This window comes from Anthonomus grandis, chromosome 11 (genome assembly GCF_022605725.1).
Source record: "Anthonomus grandis grandis chromosome 11, icAntGran1.3, whole genome shotgun sequence".
NCBI classification, from domain to species: Eukaryota; Metazoa; Arthropoda; class Insecta; order Coleoptera; family Curculionidae; genus Anthonomus; species Anthonomus grandis.
In genome coordinates, this window is record NC_065556.1 from 21187743 (window position 1) to 21210703 (window position 22961).

At 30.5% G+C, this 22961-nt stretch overlaps 2 protein-coding genes across 2 annotated transcripts in view; one reads left to right on the forward strand and one right to left on the reverse strand.

Annotated features, from left to right (window-relative positions):
• LOC126742576 (transmembrane protein 17-like) overlaps positions 1–22961 on the reverse strand; it is a 78176-nt gene that overhangs the window by 44063 nt on the left and 11152 nt on the right. The gene's annotated exons all lie outside the window — the stretch shown is intronic.
• LOC126742568 (nose resistant to fluoxetine protein 6-like) lies at positions 1201–17974 on the forward strand. Its single transcript, XM_050449291.1, has 13 exons — positions 1201–1526; positions 4267–4511; positions 5513–5730; positions 5784–5878; positions 13792–13985; positions 14043–14206; positions 14259–14427; positions 14481–14674; positions 14726–14883; positions 14956–15123; positions 15202–15344; positions 17644–17752; positions 17806–17974. Exons 1-13 carry the CDS (start codon positions 1316–1318, stop codon positions 17874–17876), a joined length of 2139 nt encoding a protein of 712 aa, XP_050305248.1. The 5' UTR covers positions 1201–1315; the 3' UTR covers positions 17877–17974.

Consider the following 22961-nt stretch of genomic DNA (forward strand, 5'->3'; position numbering starts at 1 on the left):
TGCTGCCAACTACATAGAATTTGCCTCATTTTAGCGATTTTAAAGTGAAGGTATTGTGTAATAACAGAAATGTCATGTTCATGAACATAAATTTCTAATGCCTAAAAATTTTTTATGGGACTTCAAGTAACTCATTAAAATCCGGCAACCATGTACTATTTTATCACTTGTCACTGTAATTAACTTCAAACTTGACAAATAGTTGACAGTGACATACGCAATCCCTTGTTGCCAATTCGGGCTAAAAATATTAGCATAAACCTAACTTCGATGTTGATGACCAGTGTCACCACCTGCAAAAAATTTAACTTTATTTTAGAAGAATTATTTTTCAAGTTCAAAAGTGCCTTCAGAAATTAGGTGCCAGTATTTTCAACTGCAGAAAATGTTGCTCTATTTAGACATCTTCAAGTGAGACAGTGAAGAGTTTATGCAAAAACAGAATTGTCATGATTTTAACTTTCTTATGTTCCTAAAAGCTTTTTTCATAGTATTTGAAGTAACTCTTTAGGAACTGGCAGCCATATGTCATTATCATTCGTTTTAAATGTCACAGCGACAGTTTCCAATCCAGTTGCATGTTGCCAATTTGGTCCAAAAAATTCAGCATAACCTCATTTTCGATATTGTAGGTATTCAGGCACAGTGTTGCAAGCCGAGGGGAATATTGCCTTTTAAGAGAAAATTTGCTCTTTTTGAGCTTAATTAATATTCCATTTTCCATCCTCTTTCATTTCAGCATTATCAAAGTGAAATTTATTCTAATTTATTATTTAAATATATTAATAATATATATTGTTAATGCTTTTTTGACTTCTTTAGAATATTCTACTGAACTTGATAAATAAGTGGTTCTTTTTTTAGTGGATATTTTAATTACTTTTCTACAAAAAGTACACATTTGCATAAGATGTTTGTTTATTCTAATGATTAACATTTTAGAATTTTGGTGATTTCGTAACCTGTACAACTGGTCTCTCTGACAAGTTTGACGAACATTTAACCACAAAAAATCTATTTGCTTATAGTACAAGGCTTAGGTGTGAAAATTTATAGTTTAAAATCGAACATTAAAAAGTAAATATTTAACTTTACATAATTTAAAAAAAAATTAAATAAATACAACCAGACAAAATTATATTTTTCCTAATTAAAATACTGATAATAATTAATTAACCTAATGAATTACACCCAGCAAGCATAACTCTTTAAGCACCATGACTATTATTAATAGACTTTCGATTTCTTACATATAAATATTCGAAAAAAAACCGTCAAGTTTTTCAATTGTCGTGATTTCTTTCAAATAAGAAGCATGGACGCGCTTCGAGTTTTTTGCGTTCTTTTCGCGTTGTATTCGCGTGGATATTCGCAAAGTATTTTCGGAAGTTTTTCGGATTTGGTAGATGAGTTCGAGGTAGTCCAGCTCTACATTCCCACACTGAATTCGGATAATGAAAAGTGTAGAGAGCATAGCGAGTATTACGCGGAAGAGCTGAAGAATTTGAAAGTTTGGGCTACAGAAAGTAAGTTGGAACTTTAGTTATAATAATACCATTAAAGCAAGTTAGTACCCTATTTTTTACCCGACTTGCTTTGTTTTTGGGGTCATTTAAAGGCTCTTCAGTAGAAGTTGACTTTGTTGATTCTACAGCATTTTGGATTTAGATTCCAAGTTTTTATTATTTCTTTGGAAGCAGATCGACTATGAGAGGTCTTAATTAAGAAGTTTTTATGCATTTGTATTTTTTGTTTTAATTCCACTGTATTTGAAATAGAAATTTGTATGTGAACTGCTCATATAGAATTATTTAATAGTAATTGCAGTGTTTGATAAAAAACCTATAAGAGATTGAATAAAATTTTTTTTAATCATTAGTCTTTCTGATCAATATCCACTCAAAACACTTCAAAAGCTTAAATATTAAAAATTTTTACTCGAATTCTTAATTTGAATAAATTAATTAGATACCTATTTCAGGGTTTTTTTGAAAAATACGCAGGGAATTCAATAATTTCTGGATTGGAAAAATTCTTAAAAGAACTCGTTAACAGGTCGTGTAACTGAAAAAATCGAATTCTTGATTTAAGTTGGTTAGATACCTAATTGAGCGTTTTTTGAAAAAATATAGACAATTGAACACAAACAATTTTTTGAAAAAATTCTTGATTTTTTTTAAAACTGATTAACATGACTTCAAATTGAATTCCTAATTTAAATTAGTTAGATACCCACTTCGGCGTTTTTTAAAAAAATGTACAGGGAATTAAATAAAAATAATTTCTCTGAAAAAATCTGTTTAACTAGGTTTTTAACTCGCAAAATCCAAGAGTTATGCTTTCCAACATTTGTACACGAATTCTTGATTTATTTCAGCATTTTTTTAAAAAAATACAGGGAATTAAATAAAAATAATTTATTTCAAAGATTCTTGATTTTTTTCTTAAAACATGGTTTGTAAATCAGAAAAAACAAGAGCTATGCTTTCGAAAATTTGTACACGAATTCCTGATTTAAATCGGTTGGACACCTATTTCAGCATTTTTTTTTTAAACACAAGGAATTAAATAAAAATAATTTATTTGAAAGATTCTTTATTTTTTGCTTAAAAGATCTGATTAGCATGATTTGTAACTCAAAAAATTCTAGAGTTATGCTTTCGAAAATGTGTAGACGAATTCTTGATTTAAATTGGTTGGACACTTCTTCAGCATTAATCTGCATCTATTTCTTTGATTTCTTCGAAAATTTTTTGATTTTTTCTTAAATAATCTTATTAACATGGCCTGTAACCCAAAACATTCGAGAGATACGCTTTCGAAAATGTGTAGACGAATTCTTGGTTTAATTTGGTTAGACACCTAATTTAGCATTTAAAAAAAAATAAATAAAATAAAAATAATTTCTTCCTAAAATTCTTGATTTTTTCTTAAAAAATCTAATTCACATGACCTGCAACTCACAAAATTCAAGAATTATGCTTTCGAAAATGTGTAGACGAATTCTTGATTTAAATTGGTTGGACACTTCTTCAGCATTAAAAATACAAGAAAAAAAATATAGCGAATTGAATAAAAATAATTGCTTTGAAAAATTCTTGATTTTTTTTATTAAAAAAACTGATTAATATGAGCTGTAACTGAAAAAATCCCAGAGTTATACTTTCGAAAATTTGTACACATATTCCTGATTTAATGATTAGACACCTATGTCATCGTTTTTTGAAAAACATACAGGGAATAAAATTACATTTTTTTTTATAATTCTGGATTTTTCTTTAAGAAATCTTATTATCAGCCTTTAACTCAAAAACCGTAATTCAGCATTTCTCGATAAATTTACTAGAAAATGAAAAATAGTTGTTGTCTAAAAAATAAGGCTAAATTTCTGCTTAAAACTCAAAAACCTCCCATGACCCAAAGTCCAGACTTTTATTTTAAAATTATTATTTTTAAATCAATGTGACTTATCTCGCTTATCTTACACAAGTCTTTCAATAATTTTTATTTTCTTTCTTACTCTTCAACCTTAATTCGTCAGTGAAAGAAAGAAGTTCAGTTCATTCTTCAAGGACTTCTTAAAATAGCTTTTTATTTATTTTTATTCTGCTTCTTCCTCTTTAACATTCTAATACTCCCTTCATCTACTCTCTATCATTAAATCTAGTCCTCATTTCTTTCTTATATGTTTAAAGATATTTCAGGCATAGAAATATCCTTAATTTCAGTCCATTCTTCAAGTCCACTCTTCAACCTTTTAATATTCTCTTCATCTGCTTACTATTTATCATTAAGTTCGATGTCCGTTTCATTTCTTTACCTCAGTTCCTTTTCCTACTTTGTTCCTTCCATAATACTATACAAAGAATGATTGTCAGTTAAAATAAATGCAGCAGATCCTATTTAGGTAATTAATGTTTTTTATAAATTTTAACGCGTCTTAGGGCCATAGTGGCATAGTGACGCATTTCCGGACATGGGTTCCTATACTCAAATTGATTCTTTTGTTGCACTGAACAACCCCCATAAGTTTGATCCCATAGTTCTGAAACACCCTGTATAAAACATTCCCGGTTTTTGGTATACTATATCTTCTCCCTGTATTCCAATTTAGATCCTCACTTTTTTGTTAGTCTATATGAAAGTTTCGTATAATCCCTTGATAAGAATCTCTACATCTTCCTGTAATTCCTTTACATTAACCCTCCATTTTTTCTCGAATTAAAATATTTTACTGGAATCTTATACTAACTAATTTTATTTAAGTGTTCGATTCCTCTGGAAAGATGCCCAGCGGAATACTCTCTGGCTCATCTCACGACTTAGGAAACTTTGACGAATGTGTGGAAATTCAAGTACCTTATGAGAAAGAAGAGTTTTCCGGGCAGTACTGTATGGCCCAGTTTATTATCGTACCGCCAAAAGACACCCTTATCCAGCACGGAAGCAGCTATTATGAAAAAAGTGATTATCAGAGGTACTTCAACGAATCTATGTGGGAAAAATTGACTGTAAGTAAAATATTTTTTTAGTATAGGAACAACATATTGTCTGTAATTGCTATTATATAATGCATTTCACACTAGACTTGTTAAGACAATTGCTATCGATTTATTACAATAAAATAAAACTAATTATAATTAAAAATATGAAAAAAAAACATGTATATTGAAGGACGGGTAAGCGGCGTGAAAATTGGCGAGAAAATTGGAATTCTACGAGCCAGTGCTTGTGATAATCACTTGGATTGCTGTTATACAACCTAATGATTTCGGAATCGGTTATCGGAAAAATAGTTTTTTACACGTTTTTTTTTTTTTAATTAAGTGAAACAGCACCATTTGCCATAAGATGCCATAAAATTAAATATTAGATAAAACTAATTGTTCTTCAAGAATGATGGGGAAAAACGAGAAAATCAAAAAGGTGCAGACAAATATATTGAAAAACATGCCAGATGATAATTTTATAATTCTTTATCTTAAAGCGTAGAAGAACTTGCCATCAGTGGAGTAGAAGCATATAGGCTCTAAGAAAAACCTGTAGATCTGTAAATAATTAATCTACAATCGAATGAGGTCTTTAGAAAAACTTTAACCGGAAAATTCAATATAATAAATCGCTAAACTACTTAACAATAATAGAATCACCCAGATGCTAATATCTCTGATTTATGTCCACACCTGCCAAAGAAATTTAATGCATTCAACCACAAGTGAATAATATTATTATTATTAATAATATTCATCACAACTTAATTACTGCATCTTAAAATCAATATTATTCCCGCACGTTACAATCAAATAATTAGCAAATAAAATATTTCTGGTTTTGTCGCATTAATTTTACTTTCTAATGCACCGACTCAAATAAGAATAATTAATATTAATTGTCCTAAAGGTAATTAGTTGTGGGAGTGACCTTATCGGAATAGACCAATAAAATGCTGTAATACAATGTTGCAATCGTTATTTTATTGCGTTATCAATTTTTTTAATGTTTTTTTTTATAGGTTTATTCCAATGATGATACCAAAGGGTCCAGAAACGAACTCTACTTTGCATTCTGTCTACCGTCATCATGCTCCTATAAAGATCTACAGAAGTCTTTATACAAAAACACTGAAAAATTCAATAATAAAAGCGATTTTCAATTATTGGTGGATGTTCAAGAGCGAAGTTGCCAAACCAGTAAACCTGTAAGGCTAACCTTAGGTGACTGGGCATTTATGTAAGAATAATAACTCTCACAAATAATCTTAGATCTAAAATATTGTTTTTTAGTATTTTTTTGATACTGTCCGTCCTGGTGGTAGTTATCTCAAGTATTTATGACGTATTAATCAGGAGAGGTTCACATAGGGAATTTAAACTGACAGGTAGGTGATCCTTTGCAAATTATTGTGCGATTTCTCATACAAATATATAAATAAGTTTGATTGACAGCCTTTCACTAAATACATGGTAACAATTCATTGCTTATGAATGGCAAAAAATATATAGCGGATGCGAGGTTTTTAAAACTGTCTAAAAGATAAGTTTATCTGGTGAGGCTATTCAACTAGGCGCGTGAATTATTAAAGACGCAAAAAAGAAAATTATTATTTTGGTGTTTTTTTATAAAGTCCTTTTTGTCCTGATTGTTGTTTTGTCTTGTATGTTTGTCATATACACCTCAACAATCAGTTGTTTCCTTTTTAACAAGTTTAGTTTCTCTTTCTTCTGATGATGGACTTGATACTGAAGTTATCCTATCTTATTTTATTATTTTTCATACTGTAATAAGTCGATTCATACTAGTTGCTATGCATTTTCCCTTCAAACGTCATTAGTTTCATCATTTTTTACATACTCTCTGTCTGCATTCCTTCATTACGTTCATCTTCTTCCTAAATCTTTTATCGTCAATTTTTTTCTTATTCTAGAGCCTTGAAGGTTCAGTAGTGCATGCTCCTCTGCAGATACCCAGTTTCATCAATATTTGGAATTAAAATTAATTCCCTATTTTGATGAACCTGATACTGATTGGCATTTTTTCTTCATTATCTTCATCCTTTATATATATTCTTTCACATCTCTAAAATTTTTTTAATTCTGGGAAACTGATGCTTCAGTAGTTGAGATTTAAATTTATTTTAATTTACATGAAACTGTTTCATCTTTTCAATCACACTCTGGCAATGTGATCATGATCCTTTTGCACTTGTAGTTGCAGAAAAATTGCAGGTGGGAATTTATTATCCAATATTCAGAAATTTATCAAGAATTGATTACAGATTTGTGTGAATGAATTTCAACGACGTTTTTAACCTCAGCATTTAGTGATTGGTCCAATTCACTATATGAAAATTAATAAAATATTATTTTTTAAAAACAGTCCTCGTCAAATGATCTCTGTAAATATCTCAGAAATTTGAAGAAAGAGTCGTCAAGATCTTACAGTTGTTTGTCAATTGTTGAAATTAACTTTTTTCAACCCTATAGGAAATTAAATTTACGAAGATGCTATGCTCTATCAGCTACGATTTTAACCATATTTTCAGCATTCAACATCACTCTAAATGATCGGTTAGTCAATTAATTCAACACTTTTAGCTGTAAGAAAGTATCACTTTCCAACACATTTCTCGTCAAGTAGATTTGAAGATGAAATGATTGACCAGCATGTTACGAAATTCCAACCTATTTAAAAGTGTTTTTCTGATCCTGATCAACTTTGCACACTAAATTTATAATAACTAATTAGAAAGAAGCCAGGGCAATGATAGTTCATTTCCAGTGATAACAAAAAATGATTTCCATTTTTTACTGAAAGAAATTTCCTTATAGATTCATTTATATTTACCTGAGCATCATATGCAAACGTGGCACAACTAATTCACTTTTATATGAATGTTTCTTTTCCCACTTTTTTATGTCATGCTGGTCTTCACTGACTTCATCCTGTCTCTACATCTTTTATCGTCTCTTAAATTATTTTAATTCTGGGAAGGTAAAGTCCAGTGCAACGATATATTAGAATTGTCACCCGTCAAAACACCAGCATTTTACTTCTCAAACAATGTAAATAGAAGGTGGATGACATTGTTTGGCAGGTGGAATGCTGGTGTTTTGACGGGTGACCATTCCAATATTATAGTCATCATTATGTCCTTCAGAGAATTGTCCTAGGAAGTTCATATGGGGCTCATTTTTTTTTGTTTTTATTTCTACTTTTTAATAAAATAAAGAAAGGTTATACTTCCTATTTGAAAATAAGCCAAAAAATGCAAAAAACTGAAATTTTTTTTTGCAACAATGAACTTTTTAATAATTGTTAATAATTTACTAAAAATTTTTAAAATGTCAAAAAAGTAATAGCACCACTAGATTCTACGAAAAAAAATACATAAGAAAATATATATTTCATCATGTAAAGTTCAATAGATTGTTTTATGCCGGAGACAATTCAAGCTTACCCCCCAGTACATATCACGTGCCTCGACGCGTATTCTGTATATTACACTAAATCAGCCATATAAGTCGATGACGCTATATAATTATCGACGTGCAGAATTGATTTTTCGAACTTAGCAATCCCAAATAGGTTTTTTTCAATTCAATTTGGCTACTTTTTTATCGAAATCGGCGATTTTCACATATTTCAGGACCTCTAAATTAAAACGCGATATAGTGTGTACATTTTTTATGTGTAATATCCCGTTTCTGTTTGGAGTTACTTATTTTAGGTATTGATGTTGCAGCTCGGAAAGAGATTACCTTCGAAAGATCATTGAATTGCAGATGAATAATGTCTGTATAAGGCAAATAATAATCTAATAATATAATAATTTATAATAATATATATAATAATAATTTGAGATTTCAGCGTTACGAAATCTTAACTGCTAAATCTACATTCAAATTAGAAAAGTTACCACCAACAATTGGAGCAGCTACACAGCATTGTTTCAGAGTATATCATCAACTTCAAATGTGGCTTGGTAACAACTTAAGCGCAACCATGTGGAGATGGAAAGAGTCACTCGTGAATAATAGAATAATAGTACAATTCTTATGCCTCGATACACAAGCGACACGATGATACCCTAAGAGTTACTCAAAAAAATCTTTTGCACCTGCAAAGGTAATTGCAGTACAAATCGATGTGGGTGTAGGAAGCATGGGCTATCGTGCACATCATTGTGCACTAATTGCCAAGATATAGGCAACTGCTCCAATATCGATGAAATAGAGGAAGATTGCAGTGATTCGGAAGAGATTTTAAATGAGTTTGAACTTCCAAGAATCTCATTAGACGCCGAAAATGAAGAAGAATGTGAAGACTCTGATATCAGCGGTTATGAAGATGTGGAAAACGCTGAAGAACCAGATTGTACTGAAGAGTCCGACCATGAACAAGTTTCACAGCATGTAAATAAAAAAAAGACTAACAAATCAATAAAACAATACGTCGTATTATATAAACTGTACATAATGTAAAAAATTTTCTTGTATCATAAAATATTGTATTATATTTTCTTGTATAATGAAATATTGTATCATAAAATGTATAATGTATTCATAAAATCCAATACTGCAATAAATTTTCAGCAATTTTGTAAAATTTTAATCAATTTTGTACAATTATTTCATTCTTCATTAAATATTTTTTATGGAAATATGTAAAAACCGCTGATTTCGATCAAAAAGTAGCCAAATTTTGTTTAATAAAATCGATTTGGAATTGGTAAGTTCGAAAAATTGATTCTACCCTTCGAAAATTATAAAGCGACATCGATTTCTCTGGCTGATTTAGTGTAATATACAGAATACGCGTCGAGGCACGGGATACATACTGGGGGGTAAGCTTGAATTGTCTCCTGCATAAAACAATCTATTGAACTTTACATGATGAAATATATATTTTCTTATGTATTTTTTTCGTAGAATCTAGTGGTGCTATTACTTTTTTGAGATTTTAAAAATTGTTAGTAAATTATTAACAATTATTAAAAAGTTCATTGTTGCAAAAAAAAAAATCAGTTTTTTGCATTTTTTGGCTTATTTTCAAATAGGAAGTATAACCTTTCTTTATTTTATTAAAAAGTAGAAATAAAAACAAAAAAAATAAGCCCCATATCAACTTCCTAGGACAATTCTCCGAAGGACAAATTTCGTTTAAAAAAAAGTAATTTTTTCGAAAAACTTAAATTTCTTGAAAATTTGTTATTGTATAGTACTGAAAAAAATAGAGATTATTTAGGATACTAAAGGGTATATTTATACCAAGTTTTATGAAAATTGCATAATTTTTGGATAAATGAAAAATAAAAAACGAAAAAAAAAATTTTCGCAATTTTTGCATTTATCTTGAACAATTTGAGGTTATGTTCAAAAGTGCCCTCTACAAAAATTATAGATTTTTATACTATCTACAACTTTGCCATTAAGCACTTTTTATTTGAGCGTCAACTTTTGCCGCAAATAGCGATAGAAAAATGCTCCAGCTGTTTTTTTTCAGTTTTCACCCCCGCAAAACCACCCCGCAACTACCCCAGGTATGAATTTATTTTTTTTATGTTTCTTATGAACCCCTTTACCACATCCAGTCGTTCGTTTGCGGGTTACAATTTTTTTGTTAAAAAGTATAGATTCCCCGGACTATACAGTATTGGCACAGAATGCTTTTATTTAATGTACTGTGGTCGGATAAGAGTATGTTTAAAAAAAGATGGCTTTATGAACATGCATAATTTACATTCTTATGCATTGGAAGATCCGCACTTCACTCAATAAGAAAAGTCCCGGTTCAAAATAACCATGTGGACTGGTATCTTGAACGGACGTGCAATTACTAAAAAATCTAAACTGGCAGGTTTATTTACATTTCTGTCAAAACTGTTTCACCACTTCTATTAGAAAACGTTCCTTTGGCCACTCGCTGAATAATGTAGTTCCAAATTGATGGCTACCCAGCACATTATGTCGTTCAAGTTTGTCAATATACAAACCAAACGTAGTTCATCAGATGAATCGGTCGACTTGATCCAATGTTATGGCCTCCCAGGCCGCCAGATTTGAACCTGCTAGATTTTTTTACTGAGGTGTCATAAAAAAATGTTTATGCAAAACAATAAATCATATTGTTGAATTACGTCAGCGAAGAAATGACGTAGCTCAAGAAATTAACGTTGCCCGGATTGCAAGATTGATAAAAGGGTCATTTTTTAAAAAGATGCCGCGTATTCACGTTGGTGGTAGGCAGTTTGGACATATTATTGGATTTTTTTTGTATGTAAATAAAAACCTTCATTTGAACATGATTTAACTCGGTTTATTGAAGAAGTCCATTTTGGAAGTGGAGGAAATGGTTAATACTATAGATAATAAGAGGTGATAAGTGGTTAGAAGATGCTTTCTTAAAGGAAGTCTTTTCTCCGCAAAATAAAAGCCAACCTTGTTTTAAGAGTTATGCATTTCGATGAGATAATTCATTATCTCGTAACAAAAACATAAATATCCTGGAATATCTATGTGTTTGATTCGTTCGTTTTATTTTAAGAATGATATCCTAAAGCCGGTTAGATTCATCCTTTACTTAAGACTGTAAGTAGTGTTGCTTACTTCTTCATGACTATACTTCTATATAATGTATTCTCAAATTGTTGACAAAGTGTGTAAGTAGTACCGAATGATACCGCAAAGGAACGAATGATACTCGCCCAGCGCCCTGGGCGAGAATTATATGACCCTTTTGTTCAACATCTGCGTAATGTTTAAAGTTACGCCAATAAAAACAGGCTAAATTCAAAGTTTTTATAGAATCGTACTTCACAGAAGTCCTTTAATTAATCAGACATTATTTTAGTTAATTAACTAATTAATTTTTTACCGCGTTTATGAAATAATAAAGTCGGAAAAATTAATTACAAAAAAATTGTGCGCTTGAGACCACCCGACTGAAGTAAAACTTCTTTAGCTCCATTCATATGTATATTTATGCACAATTTCCGTGCGTAGTTTCTTCTTTGGGGATGGTCCTGGAGCACCGCTTTCATATTCAGAGTCTGTATTACTTCCTGCCCTAATTTCTTATTATATACGGAAAAATATGAACTTATTAATGAATTTATAATTTTATTCACATTAAACATAAGATAATTAATAGATTAGACAACAAAAATTAATTTATAAAATTGTTCAAGAACGAAATTAATCTAAGTCATCTCTTAACACCCTCTGCCGATGTGATCATGATCCTTTTTCACTTGCACCTGCAGATAAATAGCAAGGCTATAAGTGGAACTGTCTTATTCCCTATTGCTTCTAAGTTTAAGTTGTTTAACTCAAGAACATTTTTTCTTTTGCTCTGCTTATGCATGGAGTAATATTTAATTCTATTCCTGGTAATCCGCAACCTCGCTCGTTGGATGATAAATGCTTGTAGAACGCATTTTAAACCTTGGCATCACCGCGGTTTAATATGCTGTCTCGATCCATTCCTTGCACAGGCAGGTGAGCTTGTAGACAGCACAACGTATCGCATGATCCCCGCAATTTTAACAATTACCAAGAACACTTTTAAAGTGGTTTTAAATTATACAGAATTGCTTATAGACAGCACAATGAACTGTGATGGTATAAAATTAAGCATCGCTTCAATGTATGAGAACAATGACAATAGAGTTGATTGTGCTCTCAATAAGTTTTGTCACGTCAGTTGTATGTTTGATGAAGACTTCTAGGTAGCACAACATACTGCAGGTTCCATAATATTAACAAATACATATTTTCGTTAAGCTTTCTTGGTTTAGTTTAATTTTATAAGAAGGTTTAAATAAGCATATTGTTTCACACTATTTCCAACTGTAGATGACCATAAGTGGAAAAGTCCTCAGAGAGATCACATTTCTCCGCTGATATATTGCGACGTTATATAGGAGCTTAAAGAATATAGAGACGTTTACAATAATAATAAGTGTATCAGCTATTACTTTCAGAAAGTCTATATTTGTTTTAAAAGCATATGAGCTCTAGGGTATTCTTCTCCTTTTCCGTTTTTATTTTCTCTATCCACTTCATCTCATATTTTTACTCTTTCTTCTGCATTTCCTTAAAATCTGCACCAAAACTCTCCATTGCCGTCGAATTGCAATCAATAAGGAGCAAGTGCTGATAATATAAGTGCAAATGACCCCATATTGCCTTTTTTTCTCTTTCTTCTTCTTCTTCTTCTTCTTCTTCTTTTTTTGATAGCTTCACATTGCTTAACATCAATAAATAATCTTTCAATTATTATTTTTTAAACTGATGGTTGAAGATAAAGAAAAGCTGTAGTGGTGGCATCAAACATATTAATTAAAAGGAACTCAAAGTATCTACAGTAAGTTTAATTTTCCTTATTTGCTTATCTTAGTTGTTTTCTTGATCGTTTCATTAATTCGCTAAAAAATATTTAATATTTTAATGATTTTTTTAACAACCCCTTTTCTGCTTGTTGTTTTGCATATCATTCTTCTTTTTCCAGCTTTTTTTCATCAACTCCTTGTTTTGTCTTTGCATATTCTTCATTTAAACCGCAACGAGGACCTATTTCCTTTATAGTAAGATTTATTTCTTTTTTTTCCAATGAACTTGATCCTAAAGGTCTCCTATCTTACACTTTATCATCATTATTCTCATTTTCATCATCAGTCTTCCTTCATTAAGTTCATCTTCTACCCACATTATTCATTTAAGATTCTTTTTCATCTTTCTCTAAGATTCTTCTTAATTTATAATATGCTTTAGTAGAGCATGCTGCTCTGCAACTGCCTGGAATGCAATTTGATTTCTTTTTTCTTATATTTGATATATTGCGACGTTATATAGGAACTAGAGAAAAATAGAGGGTAATCAAACTGGGTTCACAATATCGAGAAATGTATGAGATTTTGCCTTAAGAAAATGTATATTTGTTGTGTTGAAATTAAGGGCACATTACCTGAGGTTGTTCTTCTACTTTTGTTTTTTTGTATTCTCCATCTCCTTCTTTTTATATTTTTTCTTTTTCTTTTGCATTTCCTTCGAATCTACGCCAAAACTCTTTACTGCCATTAAATTGACATTTGCTCCTTCTTCTTCTGGTGCTTCCTTCGGATTGTTTTAGCATCAATAATAATTTTTCTATTACAGTTCATCAATTTTTGTTTGAAAGCAGATAGAAACTTTAGTGGTGGCATCAAACTTATTACTAAAAATCTAGAAAATTGAAAGGAATTTAAAGTATCCAACAATGGTAAGATTAATTTCCACTATGGTTCTGTTTCAGATAAATTGCACAGTCTCATACTATGCTTCTCGTTTCCCAACAATTTCAAGAAATTCACATCGGAAAGCAAAAATCTGGATGGCTTAGATTTCTCTGCAGGTATGAGAGTTTACTCTATGGTGCTCATTATTGTTTTGCATAGGATCATGTTTGAGTTTGGATCTCCTATGGTGAATCCCAAATATGTGGAAAAGGTGCATACCAAATAATTCATTAAAAGACATTGAATAACTCACGTAAACCTGTTCTAGTTATATACGAAATTTGAAACCACTTTGTTACTAAATGGGCCAATTCTAGTGGAAACGTTCTTTACCTTGTCAGGTTTTTTGGCAACTTACTTGATATTGGGCCAGCTGAAGGCCAGCAAAGATGGCGTGAATTTATTGCTGTTTTACCTACACAGAATCATAAGGTAAGTCAGTCTGATCAGAAAAGTGGAGACTCCACTTAATCAATATTTTCAGAATGTCACCGACTTATGCAGTAATTTTGGCATTCTACTGTACCATTTTCGTAAAACTTGGCGATGGCCCTTTTTGGCAGCAAAGGGTTGGTCTTGAACAAGAAAGATGTTTAGCCAGCTGGTGGGCCAACTTACTTTATATCAACAACTACGTCAATACTGATCAAATAGTACGTAACTTATTAAATTTATATACTTTTTTTTAATGAAACTGACATTTTAGTGCATGTTTCAATCATGGTACGTAACCTGCGATATGAACTTCTTCCTCTTTACACCAGTATTAGCATGGATATTATGGAAAAGACCCAAACTGGGGGTTTTTTTGGTGATCGGACTGATTATTTTATCCATTGTGGTGGTTTTTGTCATAGTGTACATCAATAATTTAGATGCAATGTTCATGTTGTATATTAAGTAAGTGAAACACTTTCAGAGTTATGGTAATCAATGAGTAAACCGTTTTAGGGTACTTAAGGATCCAGTGTCTCATAACTCCTTTTTGACTATGTATATTCCTGGGCACATGAGGGCCAGCTCATATTTTGTTGGGATTTTGACCGCATATATTAAGCATAAGATGAATGATAATAATGTCAAGATACCTAGGCATATTGTCAAAATAGGTATGACTAATAGATCTTTTGCTTTCTTTAGTAAATAGATCAGTATAATATACTAGTCTCCATTTGTTCCAGGTTGGATCATGTGTGCACCAATTATGCTAGCAGCCCTATACACAGGATTCCTCTTTTACCTGCTGCACATACCTCCCTTATTTACCGCCTTATATGCCTCCTTATATCACTTTGCTTGGAGCATATGTATAGCATGGATGGTAATTGCTATTTCTTCAGGGTATGGACGTAAGTTTTCACTTATTTAATTGTGTGGATTGTTTGATTTGGTTGTCCTTGATTTAGTATAAAATTGGTCTTTTATAGCCTGGATTGATCCACTTTTAAACTGGAAACCGTTGGTGATTCTATCAAGGCTGACTTACTGCGTTTATATATCGCATGGGATTATTCAAATTTATACGGCTGGAAGTATTAGGACGCCGATACACGCCAGTGTGTTTAATGTGGTATGTATGGAGTTGGTAAAATTTGGATATTTTGTGAAAAATATTGAAGAAAGAGTTTTTTTTATTTAATATATGTGTAAAGGGTAAAGTTGTATTCATGGGCTTTTAGGGTTAATAAAATGGTGTTTAAAAAATTTAAATTTACCGAGATTATATTTTTGCAAAAAATATGGCGCTAGTTTTAGCGTAAAAATTTTAAAATTTAATATTTTTTGTACTGAGCCTTATGTACCCGTACTAAAAAAATTAAAACCGAAAAAAAAATTATAAAAAGGAAGTGTAAAAGACAGTATTCCCGAGATTTCCATTTGTTTGTCTAAGGATCGATTTTCTTCGTATGAAATTTTGGTTTTCAGTAGGAAAAATGTGTAAAAATATTAAGAGAAGTTATTCCTTTTCTTAGACTTCTTTCATTTTCTAATTTTTTAAGATTTCCCTTTTCTTTTGTAGAAGAAACATGCAGAAGAGACAGATAAAAGGGAGGATAAAATTACACATAAATTTTTCCATATTTTTGAATAATATTTTCCATTTTTTTTTTAGGAAAACTGTTATTATAAGATACTATAAAAAATGATAAAAAAAAAGGATAAAAATTAAATAGTTATTTAAATTTCCTTTTTTAAGTATAAATAAATTAAATAATTAGCAAAATAATAAAAAATCTCTGCTTTCATAGAGAAGAAATTTGTCGAAATTTTCGTTGCTTTTTTTGTAGGTCAAAAGAAAAACCCAAAAGAGGGATAGAAAATCATCAAAAGAAAATAGACAAAGAAGCTTACGAGGCCATGGGTACAGAATTTTTTTTTTAATCCAGTAAAATAGAGAAAAAATATCAAAAATTAGACTTTTGGAAATTGAAACAAATCTTTCCTATCCAGTTTTCTTAAAAAAGGAAATGGCAGTTATTAATTTTAATTTTTCTTTTTGAATTGTACATTTTTAGATCTAATAAAGTACAAGAAAACTTTCAGAAAATTTAATTTTGGAAAATTAGAAAAGATCAATTTTTCCAGTTTTATAGACGAACAAAGCCTACAGTAAGAATTTCAAATAAAGTAAAAGAAAAATGACAAAAATTAAAATTAAAACATATCTTTTTGTTCACTTTCCTCGATTAAAAAAACTCCAGATAATAGTTTCGATTTTTCTTTTTGAATTACACATTTCAATAAAGTCCAATAAAGAAGCAGAAAAACTTTATAGATTTCAATTTTGGAAAAAAAGTCAATTTTCCCAGGTTTATAGATGAGAAAAACCTAAATTAGGGATTTGAATTAATTTTTTTTCCCTGAAATACCTATTTTAAGATAAAAATAGAGTAAGTAAGAAAAAGAACAAGAATTAAAATTTTGTAAATTAGAAACAAAATCAATTTTGTTCCAGTTTCCTTGACGAGAAAAACTCTAGTTAATAATTTCGATTTTTCTTTATGAAAAACAAATTTTTAATTCCAATAAAGTAGAAGAAAAGCGGTAAAAATTAAAATTTTGGAAACCGAAAAAAAATCCATTTTGCCAGTTTTGTAGACGAGAAAAATGAAAATTAAGAATTTCACCTTTACTTTTTGAAATATTTATTTTTAGAAAAAAAAAAGTAGAAAAAAATTAAAATTTTGGAAATTAAAAAATATTCAGTTTTTTCCACATTCCCTAACGAGGAAAATCATTTTTATTTATATAAAGTAAAAGAAAAACATCAAAAATAAAATTTTTGGAAATTAGAGAAAAAATGCATTTTTTCCATTTTTATTTGATACAAAAGAGTCTACTCTACAAAAGGTCAATTTTAATGAAGATATTCAGCCTAGTAGGTCCAGGACTTTTTCGGATCCGTAGCTAGCATGAAAATTGCTGATATCTCAGTTGGTAGTTGTTTTATTGTGACCTTCATTATAACCAAAGTAGAATACTATGTGATTATCTATCAAACACCATTTAAATCATTTTAATCAAATGTCTAGTTAATGAGATTCATGGACCTGAAGTTTGGTATACGCTACCAAGAATTCCAAACCTCGACCTGATAAACTTTCATCGATAACTATTAATCTACTATAGATAACAACATAAATTCAATATTACGTGGTCGATATTAGTCTGTTCTACAATAGTGATTTTAATGTCAATGACTGTGGAATCAATATCAATGAAGATATCTATCTTTCTGGTCCTTTGAATAAAACAAAGGCTTTAAAGAAGTTCGATTTGAAATATTTTTACAAAAAATCCAACAATGTTCAGACCTATACTAGGAAAACTATACTTTTAATCCAGAATTTTTATCTTATTCTTTCCAGGAATACCAAACGGCAGCTGATATATTGCTAGCGTACATTTTGGCTTTTGTCTTAACTATGCTGTACGAATCACCCATAATAGCTCTCGAGAAAGTTCTCTTAAGGAAACGTGAGTAATTTCAATCAATAAAATTTAGTTAAAATTATAAAATTGTTTCTTAGGTACTTCACCGGATCAAAAGAAGTCGGAAAAACCGATGGAGGAAGAAAGCTCGACAGTTGAAATGGCATAATTTCCTTATTAGTTCTTATAGGATAGGGACTTATATTTAGTACAATGTAATGCTTGGGCACTATAAAAGACGTTCAAAAAAAGCGTTACAAAGGTTTTTTTTCAAGTGTTTTCCCATAATTTCCACTAAAAGGTGCATAACCTTAACAAATAATTATAAAATTATATTTTTTATTACTAGAAATCGCACGTTTACCCCATTGTGCCGGGGGATTAGTTGTGCCAACAAATATTAATAGTAACAAAAAGTTAATACCGTTTTAGTTCTGTTTTGATTTTGTTTTTGAACAGATGTTTATCTGAAATTTTGAGAGTTTTTATTTTTTTTTTTGGTAAGTCTTAAATATTTTAAGAAAAGGATTTTGAATTAAAGTTAATTAAGTCAATACATCTCTTTGTCCCATAATCAATTTTCTTAGTGAAAAATATGCTTAGTATCAAGAAGTGAAGACAAAATAGAAGGAATATGCAAAGCAGCAAAAGAAGAACCAAGAAATGCATAATTATTTAAGGAATATAGTCTTTCTAAGGGGTATAGAGGAACTGCATACTAATGTAAGAGGCGGTTAACTTAAATATAACCAGAGCAATTTGGATTAAGAATAGATGAGAGTACTTGATGAAAATTCAGTTTCTTATCTCATAAACCAGGAACGTTTGCCATAATATTTATATTTTTATAGTGATAAGAAGAAGACTGATCATCCCATAAAAATACATTATTGATAGTACAACAATGGTGACGTTTGTTGTTATGTTTTTCTGTGTAATCTCAATGAGGTGAAATACAGTATGTGAGCGAGAGATGTTTTCATTTATGTCATTCAGTCCACTCATTAAAACTTCTAAGACCTTCAATTTAGAAACTGTCTATTGTAATGTCTATAGTAAACTCCGTATTGGGATAATGTGTCCAAACAGTGTGTGGAAGCAGGAAAGACGTCTTTAAAAAATTTGTTAATAATTAAAGAAATTTAGAAAGAACAGTACAAGTTATCTAGTGCCAAGTTCAGTTTGACCTCACACGACCTACTTCTACTAAAACTCAAATATCTTAAAAGCAACTAAAAAAAATTAAGGAATATACTGTGCTGGATTAAAGAAAAAGCCCTTTATAAAGTTATTAATAATAAAAAATCATCCAAATACAAGTTTCCAAGTTATCCGGCTCTAAATCTAGTTAACACACCAAGGAACGTTTAACTTTATTAGACGCACTCCAACTAAAACTGATATATCTTAAGAACTACTCATGATAAAATTATTAAATCAACTGCATTGGATTGTAAAAAAAAAGTTTTTACAAAACTTGTAATTGACGCAAAGCTATCCAAAAATAAATTTCCAAGTTATCCGGCTTCGAATCCAGTCGTCAACCTAGGGAACATTCGTCTTTATTGAATCCACTCCCACTAAAACACTAATATCTCAAAAACTACTTATAGTAAAATTATGAAATAAAATGAAGTCGATTAAAAAATAGTCATGTATAAAATTTATTAAAGATTTAAAACGATCCAAAATTAAATTTTTAAGTTATATAGCTCCAAGTCTAGTCGACACCATCAGGAACCCATCTGAGATCCAGTATTCATTAACGATCGCAATGATTTGACCCTTTACGCCTACAATTGGCTTGTTTACATACGAAAAAAAAAATTCAAAATTATTCTAGGCATATTAAAGACATCAAATGCAGTAGAAACCCTAGAAACACTAGACTATTTTTCCACATTTTGGCATAAAAACCGACCTGAGACCCTGGAATCATTGAAGATCGCAATAAATTAATGCTTTATGTCTAGAATTGGTTTGTTTGTTTACGGAAAATACCAGTTTAAGATGATTCAAGACATAGCGAAGACGTGAAATGCGGTAAAATCACAAAAAGTTGAGTTTTTACCCTTTTTTTAGCAGAAATCCGCGACTGGGAACCATGAATCCCACACGATCGTTATAAAATGATAACCTCGTCTGTGAGGATCATAATTACATAAAAAAAGTAACATTTTGAGGTAATTGAGGACTTAAGTGAAGAGTAATGTGGTAGAAACCGCTGAAAAGGTTTGTCTTTATTGGACCCACTTCCATTAAAATTGAAATATCTTAAAAACTAATTAGGATCAATTCATGAAATAAACTGTGCTGGATTAAGAAAAAATATTTTTATAAATTTTGTAAACGATATAAAGCAATCCAGAAATAAATTTTCAAGTTATTGGGCTCCGAATCGAGTCCACACTACAATGGCCGTTTGTCTTTATTGGACCCACTCCCACTTAACCGCATATATCTTAAAAACTACTTTTGATAAAAATCTTAAATAAACTGCTCTGGATTAATTCAAGGATTTTATGTAAAACATTTATAATATGTAACGCAATTCAGTAACAGGTTCCTAAGATATTCGGCACCGAATCCAGTCGACACCCTAAGGAACGTTTGTCTTTATTGGACCTACTCCTACTAAAATTCAAATATGTTAAGCACTAATTAGAATACAATTATGAAGTAAACTGTTCTTAATTAAAAAAGGAATTTCTTATATAATTTGTAAAAGATATAAAGTAATAGAGGAATAAGTTTTCCAGTTATTTGGCTCATAATCGAGTCGATACTCCAAAGACCGTTTGTCTTTATTGGACCCACTCCCACTTAACCACAAATATCTTAAAAACTACTTGTGATAAAAATATGAAATAAATTGCTCTGGATTAATTCAAGGATTCTATATAAAACATTTATAATATATAACGCAATTCAGAAACAGGTTTCTAAGATATCCGGCACCGAATCCAGTCGACACCCTAAGAAATGTTTGTCGTTATTGGATCCACTCCTACTAAATTTCAAATATGTTAAACACTAATTATCGCAAAATTATTAAACAAATTGTGCTGGACTAAGAAAGGAATTTCTTACATAATTTGTAAATAATATAAAGCAATCAAGAAATAAGTTTTTGAATTATTGGGCTCCTAATCGAGTCGACACTTCAAAGACCGTTTTACCCTTATTGGACCCACTCCCTCTTAAATGCAAATATCTGAAAAACTACTTGTGATCAAATTATGAAATAAGCTGCTCTGGATTAATAAAAGGGTTTTCCATTAAGCACGTATAAAATGTAAAGTATTCCAGAAACAAATTTCCAAACTAGCCGGCAACGAATCCAGTCGGTACCCCCCATGGAACGTTTGTCTTTATTGGACTCACTCCTACTAAAATTCAAATATGTTAAACACTAATTATTACAAAATTATTAAACAAACTGTTCTTAATTAAGAAGGGAATTTCTTATAAAATTTGTGAAAGATATAAAGTAATAGAGAAAGAAGTTTTCCAGTTATTTGGCTCATAATCGAGTCGACACTCCAAAGACCGTTTGTCTTTATTGGACCCACTCCCACTTAAATGTAAATATCTTAAAAACTATTTGTGATAAAATTATGAAATATACTGTGCTGGATTAAGAAAAGAATTCTTACAAAATTTATGAAGATATAAAGTAATCCAGGAACAGGTTTTAAGTTATCCGGCACCAAATCCAGTCTACACCCCAAGGAACTTTTGTCTTTATTGAACCCAGTTCTCAATACTGAAACATCTCAAAAAATATTTATGGTAAAATTATGCAATAAACTCTACTTAACTGAGAAAAAAATCCGTTCAAAGGACCAGAAAATTCAGGCGTATATTTACAAGGTATCCCGATCCAAGTTCAATCAACACCCATAAGGAACTTAGTCTTTATTGGACCACTTAAACTTTAATATCTTAAAAACCATTGATGGCAAAATTATGAAATAAACTGCAATCAATTGAAATAATAAATTTATAAAATTTGTCAAGGTCCAAGTTATCTGGTTTTAAATCTAGTTGAGACCCTAAAGACTAAGAAAGATTAAGAAAAAAGTCCTTTATAAAACCTATTTAGGGTTCAAAATAATCCAGGAATAAATTTATAAGTTATATGGAACCAAGTGTAGTGAACACCTCAAGGAACATCTGACTTTTACTAAAACCAGTTATATCTGGACAATTTTCTCTCAAGAGACTTAAGCAGACTCTTCGTTATTCTTGACTTTCTTCTATAGATCATCAGGAAGGTCTTTATTAAATTCTATGGGGAAGAAGTTATTACTCGGTTAATTCTATTTAATCGGATTCTCTTAACGCATCTGACAAAGACAACAATAACATTCCTTTTGCTATGCTATATGTCTTGGAGTTCATTAAACATGTTGCCTTGAAATGGTTCTCCAGGTTCTTTTCTTGATGATACGAAAACATTCAAAATTGACGATACTTTCTTATGCAGATCATCACATCAGCAGAAACCTCCTATGCAAGAAGCCTGACGACAATGATATAAAATGGACTCAAGCCATCGTTCTCAGGCTATTTAATAAGGATCTTAATCTTTCTATTATTATCATTTACTGATCCGCTGAAGATTTTTTATATAATTCCATAGAGGACTAAAGCATTTGATGTCATCATTTACGCTTATTCTTTGAAGTATCCTTAAGCTTCTTCTTGGAATTTGCTGATGATATTAAGACTTTAAGAGCTGATCAATATAAAATGGCTTTATCTTGACTTATATTCAACTTTATTTATTAATGACTCTTCTACTTTGGTTAGTTGATAAAGCTAAACCTGTATATAGGATATGGAGTTCCTATTTAAAGCCAAAGATATATTGAGTTATAGAGAAGAAGAGGGCTCGGCAGTTGAATTATGACATAAATGAGACAAGAATACTAGTTATTAATGTAAATAATTATGTAAAATCTGTTATATATGATAAAGCATGAACATCAAATAATTTACCGGGTAAAATTGTTCAAGTAAACAATCTAAGTAAAGTTATCAGCACTTACTGATGTTGTAGTATTGAACTTAAGGTACATATTGGAAAAGTACCGGATTTTTTATGAAGAGGATCAAAGATAATTGTTGAATTATCAGTACCAGTATAATGGTGTCTGTTTGACATATTAAATAAGAAGTTTCCAGAATAATTATTGTTGATCATTTAAAGGTAAAAACAACAAACACGTTTCTCTTACTAATTTAAATT